General features: G+C 42.7%; 1 protein-coding gene across 1 annotated transcript; it reads right to left on the bottom strand.

Moving 5' to 3' along the window:
• Positions 1–822: 822 nt before the first annotated feature.
• Positions 823–3,840, bottom strand: LOC306981029 (uncharacterized protein; the record flags this gene model as incomplete). The annotated part of the gene is made up of 4 exons (XM_079580575.1): positions 3,712–3,840; positions 3,469–3,646; positions 3,319–3,395; positions 823–828 (listed from the first exon to the last, which is right to left on the bottom strand). The coding sequence occupies exons 1-4, from the start codon at positions 3,793–3,795 to the stop codon at positions 823–825; spliced, it is 345 nt and encodes a 114-aa protein (XP_079436701.1). The 5' UTR covers positions 3,796–3,840.
• Positions 3,841–8,012: the final 4,172 nt, after the last annotated feature.

Here is an 8,012-nt window from a genome sequence, read left to right as displayed (position 1 = left end):
GGATTTGTGGGGCGCTCCCTCCACAAAGCCTTTACTGCGCTGGGCATTGTAGGAACAACAAGGAGCAGAGCCATCAAGAACGCCACCGATGCAGCCGAGAAAGCCTCGAGATGGCTCTGGATCCGAAGAGGCGAACCATGGGGGAAAGCGAGCGCTACCTGAACACGAGTCGCGGTCTGATCAGCCGTGGCTGGGTCGCCTGGGCGAGGGTGTCTGATGTTGAAAGACCCGAACCACCCAATGACCCCAGTGAATTTTCCCGTTAGCTTGTCGCGGCTAGCTTGTTAGCTCCGGGAGAAAACCACTCGGCTATGACCCATTGTAGATGAAATGTGAGCAATAAACTTCCAAATCAACAAGCCAGGCTTCGTGTGTGATCATTGTTAAACGGTTCTTTATGTGTGTGGTGGTTTTATTGACTTTATGTGTGCATATTTCTCGTTTTCACGTGATGACTCGAGGTTTAGCTTAGCATTAGCTTTCTCCGGAGGCTCTGTGCATCATCAAGGCCCTAAGACATTCCCAGCGCAGAACCAGTCACTGAAATAAGTGTTCTAGTCACCGGTTTTAATCCTGGGTGTTTCGGTAACAGAAACACTGATGTGTGTCTTTGTAAAAGTCTGCTGTGGCTCCGGTTCACAACACATGAAGCTAATCCTCCATGGTGACTCTGTTTACATCTTAGGGCTAGACACTGCGGGGAGGGGGTTCTGCTGAGGAGCAGTGGTTGGTTACTTGGCTGGTGACGAAAGGTCGGAGGCGTCTCCAGTAGATGGAGGCGTCTCCAGTAGATGGAGGCGTTCCCAGGAGGACTCAGGCGTTTTATCCCTAAAATGGCTGCCATCAGAGTTTTTACAGATTACTCGAAAATACGTGAATGTGCCAAGGCAACACTTCAGGCATGTTTTTAATGAGGGAATGACTTAACATGATGTAAAGCTTGAAAAAGTCGATTTTGCATAATACCCCCCCTTTAAAGAGCTACTAACCCCTCCTTCCAGAGCCTCAGTATCAGAGCCTCAGATTTGAAAATCTCAACAGAAAGGGGGCGTTGCCTGGAGGACTAAGGGGCACGCGGGAGGGGTGAGGGGTGGGAGGGGCTTGAGGCTTCTGACTTCGACGCTGCACCTGCAGCGCTCCTCGTAAACAAAGTCCGAGCATGGTAGCATGGAGTTCCAGCGAGCTAACTTATTTAGCAACTTGTTCCACTGGGACAGCTCTACAGCTCTCTCTACACAGGGGGGGCATCGTGGCAGCCTTGTACCTGAGGCGCTGGGTCATTTATTCCTCTGTCATTTACAAAGCTAGCGGCTTAGCATTGAGCTCGATCGACGTTAGCATCGCAGCTAAGGGACGTAACTGTCCTGGCTGCTTCAGAATTTACCGATCTATTTTAGATGTAGACTTTTGCTGTGGTCTACGTGAACATGGGAGATGTATCTCAGTGTCCTCAGCAGAGTGTGTGGTATAGAGACGTGGCTATTTGTGTTACAAAGATTTTTATTATTTTTCTTACAGCAAAGTGCACAAAACATATCACATAAATAAATATATGTAGGCCTGTATTATTGAGCAGGAACACTGTCTTTTTGAAATTGATTTTTGGTTTGCCATTGAAGATGTGAGACAGAATCATTCAGGTCATGTTTCTCTAAAGGCTTGACTGTAACATTGTGAACCCAAAGAGCCAGTTAGCCCTAAGTAAATAGCCTGAAGTAATTTCTATTACTAAATTTAGTGAACTAAAAGGTTTAACCAACGTTAACACATACACTAAACTACCACTGAATGATGACACTGTAGAGTAAAGGCTATAATGAAGTATTTATATGTATGCTTTTTTTAGTTGAATATTGAAATATTAATAAAAATTATAGATCTTGTTTTGTACCAGTACTTGATTCTGCACTTCTGGCTCTTACAACAGTGCAATTTCCCTATTGTAGCACAATTTCTTTGGTAAAACTTACTACAAACTTACAGCTCACATTTCACTTGAGGTTGAGCTGCATGTGCCACTCACTTGGCCTACATAGATGTGTGCAATAAACAAATTGAACAGACAAAGTTGACTGGTTATGTTATACAATACCAACTGTAATAAATATACATGCAGTAAGTTTTCAGCTTCTAGAAACATAAAGCGGTGCTGCATATACCTTCCCGTGACATATCTGACAGAACATATACAGGCTTCTTTTTTTTTTTACTGCTCACAATTAAATCTTGCATGAAACATTGATTTTAATCTATTACGTTGTCCAATGGGCACAGAATGGTTCAGGCACAGGTCCTTTGTGTGCTCCTGATATGGGAGAGGATCCTCGACCACACTTTCAAACAGCAGGGCCATTAGTTGGTCAAAGTAGACTGTAAACAAAGCACAAAACATTTGTTCTTGTAAAAGCATTGGTTGTGTTGTTTTTAATGTGACATACCTGAGGTAGCTCTGGTCTTCATGGCTCTCACTGTGTCGTCTCCACGCTTGAATTTTGGATACACTATGACATACAGCAGCAAAACGATTTGCCTTTTTTAATCATAATTCAAGGCACCAACCTGCACCCTAAAATTTCACAAATAAACAATATGCAGTATCTATTTTCTAAACATTTCAAAGTGATAAAATAACTAGTGAATATTTGTTGAACCTTTAGGAATCATTACCTGGCCAGCATTCCTTTGGATAAGAGGCCCAGACTATTGTGAGAGAATCAGACTATGGATGCCTCAATATTTGAAGTGTGGTATTGTGGGCTTATTTTAGCTTAATCTTTCAAAAAACGTGGTGTTGACAAAAGAGTAAGAGTCTCTCGCATGCTGCTGTGCCTACAAAGAATTATAAAGAATTACAAAGAATAATAAATTGATATGTGAAGTGTAAATACATCAATATAAATTAGATATTGGGAGGAGTAGTTGTAATTACACATACTTGATTTTGGCTACACTCTTGCATCATCCCCAACCAAAGGCCTGTGAAGACAGCGAGGGGACAGGGGGTTTTCCGTGGACATTCTGAATGTAGTTGCCCAGATGTCCACTCAGCCACAGCCTTTGATGGTGACCAGTAGAGATGATTCATAGATGGTTCACAATGCTTTTCTTCCACCTCGTCATTTCCTCCGTTCACCTTTTCTGGCCCAGCGCATCATTTTTTCCAATCTCTGGGACACAAAACACAAACCCCTCCTTCTCCATGCGCACGCTGTTTCCAACCACATTGCTCTAATAAGACAAAAAAATAAGAATATGAGTTCTATCATAATGCACAGTTATCCCAAATTACATAGTTACATTTTTATTGTAATGTTTTACCTGGACTAGCTGGATGTCAATGACTTTGTTACTCGTTAGATTCATCATGGTGTAGCTGCCATACTTGGCTGAATGTCCTACATGAATGCAAGTTATACATTAGCTGACTTTTATTAATACTTCAGATAAATGTTTATGAAATGTATTTACCAGGTGAATCTGCCCGCATGTCCCCGCCCAGTGTAACAGAGCCGCTTTCAAGAGCCTCCCTGATGAGGTCATCCTGCTCCAGCTTCCACTGCCAGTTGACCGTAGGGATGAGGAGCTTTGCCTGATGCCTATAGAAGCACTGCTCTGACAGTCCCTGAATATTGAAGGCCCCCAAGAACTATAAAATTAAAACATCTGTTATCATCGGATAATATATGGAAAAATAAAATGTTTTTGTAGTACCTTTGAAATCTGGCTAAAGGATGAGCCGGTGAACAGCACAGCAGCACAGAGCTGTAGGTTTCCAGCTGGGACGTTGTTCACCATGGGCTGACTGGACCACTGACTGGAGAACTCACAGCGAGGACACTGTTGAGTGACCCAGACAGGACATCGCCTAAACAGCTCCAGCAGTTGGTCCTCAAGAACAATATGTTCTTTGTCCTTGTGTGGAGGGACTTCAGCAGGAATGCTATATAAAATAAAGGATATTTCATCCCTCAAAAAACCAGGACGCTGTATATATTTTTTCAATTAAAACTCTAGATTTCCTTTGTACCTTGAACAGTTCACAGTGCTGGCGCTGTCATCTATGTGGAAGCTGGGCTCAGACGATGACACCTCACACCTTCTCCTTTTTAAAGGTGTAGAGGCTGCTCTGGGACTGTCAGGAAGAGGGATTTCCATCAGGTCCCCTGTCCCACAACCGACGCTTGTGTAAGCGGTCCGGGCTTGAGTAGCTGTACAAAACACAAACAAAATAAACACGTTTAAAATGGCAGTAATTACACAACTTGTGTCTAACTACAGTATATAAAAAAACAAAAGTGTAGACTGTTTTATACATAAAATGACAGTACTGTATAAAGGATAAATAGATTTCACCTTTGCGTCGCCTGCTCGGCTTCACATTGGCCTGGACACTTGCATGCCTTGTAATGACTGGATCAGTCTGGACATTTCTCTCTGCTCACTTTTGGCTGAAAACATAACAATAAATAATATTTATAAAGTGCACACACACGTGACATGCAAACACATTGTTTGTATTGATGATTTATAGGAATACAACCTACGATATACTTTAGAATATGCCACCCTATAGCAGATAAAACAAATATTTGTATCAGGTTAATTCTGGCTACAGTCGGCTTCTAAAAACTTCCAAATGGTTTGGCATTTTGAAAAGCTGCGTCCAAATAGGTGTAAACTTTGGTTCACTTCAGAAAACTTGTCAACATGAACATAATTATCAGAATTTATCCTACTTTGTGAACCTGTTCAACAACAATGGCAATAACAACTATACTGATTCTGAAAGCACGTAAGAACAGCTCATATCTGTGACCACAATGACCACACGGTCCACCTGGAGAGGTCAGCCCTCTCCTCACTGACCACACGGTCCACCTGGAGTGGTCAGCCCTCTCCTCACTGACCACACGGTCCACCTGGAGTGGTCAGCCCTCTCCTCACTGACCACACGGTCCACCTGGAGTGGTCAGCCCTCTCCTCACTGACCACATGGTCCACCTGGAGTGGTCAGCCCTCTCCTCACTGACCACACGGTCCACCTGGAGTGGTCAGCCCTCTCCTCACTGACCGCAATCGAGCATCAAACGGGAGCAGAGCGCGCATGGAGCCGGTCAGTTTAGCCTCAGACACACAGTACGTTCTAGCTATACGTTAGCTTTACAGGCTAGCTTGTAGCTACTGTCAAAAGCTGCAGTCATATCAAACTTAGATTAGTTTGGTGCTCAGACTCGTGCACATTTGCGCACAGTGTTGGCGTAACTTTGCAGACGGATGCATTAGCAGGCTGCCCCGGGCAGAGTAGACGCGCTTATAACCGGTGGCTGCTTTTCTTCAGCCACAGTGAGCGAGTGCGGGACACGTCGCCTGGAGCTGACGCTGCAGAGTCTATTTACACGTCATATTTTTTCAACATATCTACACGACTCATGTGATTGGTGTTATCAGAGGCCAAAACGGCGAATTTGTTTGAGACACTACAATAACGATCTATTCTGACGTGCACATCAAAATTCTATATACTGTACATGACTCAATCTGTGAGCAAAGTAGCTACTACTGACAGAAATGACCGGGACAGAGTGAACCAAGTGCCTCTTTTTACAGCAGCTACAATCAATGCAATTATTACCAAATCCAAAATGGGTAAATCATTATTTTTCTCACTCACCTCACATTGTTGGCGGGGCAGCAGAGTCGGTGGGGACGGCCTCGCTCTTCAAACGGAGAAGACTAGCATAGCCCAGTTCAACCTCGGTGAAGTTGGCGAAGGAATCAGCACGTAAAATGGTCTTTGCAAACTCCAGCCCCACTACGCTACACTTCCTCCCCATCCTAACACAGTACAATTAACAACTAACAATTAAATTATACACGATAGACCACTAAAAGCAATACTAACAAACGCCCTAAGCTAAACTGAGCAAACTAATCTAACAATAAAAGCAACTAGTGACTACAACTACAATATTCAACAACAAACACTACTAAAACTATACACTTATTTATAATAAAAAAAGCTATCCTAATAAAATCTACCTAAATGCTATGATAACTAATCGCAAACCTGACAATCGAGGAAAATATTCTCTCGTTATTCCAACTCCAACTCGCTACGGGGGCGTGAGCGAGACTGAGCCTTTTTATACCCCAGAGCGGCAGAGCCCGTGACATCATCTCTCGCCTCCTGACATCATCTCTCTCCCCTCCGCTAATTGGGTGCCGAATTCAAAAAATCAAATGCAGTACAGACAGTTCGCTGCAGATGGCGCCACACAGACGGTTTGGGACACAAAGACAGGATTTCAACAAATTTGCACTAAATTGTTAAAATAGTGACATATACACGTAGACAACACTATAAGATACCCATTTATACAACTTAGCTAGAAAAAAAAGTTGATTTGGGGGTTAGTTGTTCTTTAAGGGAAAAACTACTGAAAAAGGGTGTTCCACTTCATTATGCAGATCATCATTTTCAAGCAATATGGTAAAGAAAAAGGGTCTGTCTGCTGATGAAAAGTGTGAAATAGTTGAATGCCTTGGTCTAGGTATAAAAACCCTCGATATTTCACGAAAGATTAAGCGTAATCATCGTACAGATAAGAGATGTGTGGATGATTCAGAGCACACTCGGGTTTGTGCAGATAATGGCACAATATGGACGGTTTCTGCCATACAAACACATCAGATTATTAGAACAGATGCTACACTCAGCAGACAGGTATTTGAAGCTGCTGGTGCCTCATGGCTTTCCCTTTTTAGGGAAAGCCATGCTTTCCCTAAAAAAATCCTCTTCATGCATGACAACGCACCATGTCCTGCTGTAAAGAAAACCTCTGCATCACTGGCTGCTATGGGCATAAAAGGAGAGAAACTCATGATGTGGACCCCCTCCTCCCCTGACTTTAACCCTATTGAGAACCTTTGGAGCCTCAAAAAAAAAACTTCTATGAGGGTGGGAGGCAGTTTTCATCCAAATGGCAGCTCTTTAAGGCTATTCTGACATCCTGCAAAGAAATCCAAGCAGAAACTGTCCAAAAACTCACAAGTTTAATGGATTTAAGAATTTTGAAGCTGCTATCACACAAGGGCTCCTATGGTAAAATATAACTTGACCTGTTAATATTTTTTTGATTGAAATAGCTTTTGATTTCAGTAAATATGACCTCCTAATGCTACAAATACAACAAATGACCATTTTCAGTTAATTACAAGCTTTAAAATGTATTGAAACGGTGAGTTGCATAATAATTTGGAACAGTGGATTTTGAGGTTTTTACTATATTTATTTTTGAAAAAAATACTGTTATCACTGATTTTTCCAACCACATTTAAATGATCCTCTACCAGTTAAAGACTTGAAAATTATGCTGACTCTCATTTCAGTTGACAATTTAGAAAATCTTGGAAAAATGTAATTTGCATAAAAATTTGGAACGCAGTGTATTACTTTCAAGTTTCAAGTTTAATGGTTTTGTATAGCCCAATATCACAACAGAAGTCGCCTCAAAGGGCTGCAACAAACATCAAGGCAATAAAACACAGCAATAAATATGACAATTAAAAGTTCAGGTGAATCCAGGCAAATATAATGTCCAAAGGTAGCGATGAGCGGCGTGGGCGTCCCCCGTCCTTAGACTCTCCAGTACGGCAAGGAAAAACTCAAAAACCCGGCAGGAGAAAAGAGAAACCTTGGGGAGAACCACAGAAGGAGAGATCCACTCCCATGGACGGACAGGCTATAGAGACCCAGGGCCGAAGGATCCCTCAGCAGACGGGCCAAACACAGACTGTCCAGTCCTCAGATTCCAGAATGCCAGTTCCTCCGTTCACCCAGGTTCCTCCATTCGATCTAGACAGGCACTCCCGAGGGGGAGTGGGACAGGAGACACCATGTGAATAGTGATGAACAGACTACAGATAAATTAAGTATTGTATCATGATAAAACAAAGTCTGCAGTAAGAAGAAGAGGATAGCGCTCAGTGGACCGTACTTCCCACAGCAGTGT

Source organism: Gobius niger, assembly GCF_951799975.1.
Source record: "Gobius niger genome assembly, chromosome: 21".
Taxonomy (NCBI): domain Eukaryota; kingdom Metazoa; phylum Chordata; class Actinopteri; order Gobiiformes; family Gobiidae; genus Gobius; species Gobius niger.
This window is presented reverse-complemented; position numbering and strand designations above follow the sequence as displayed.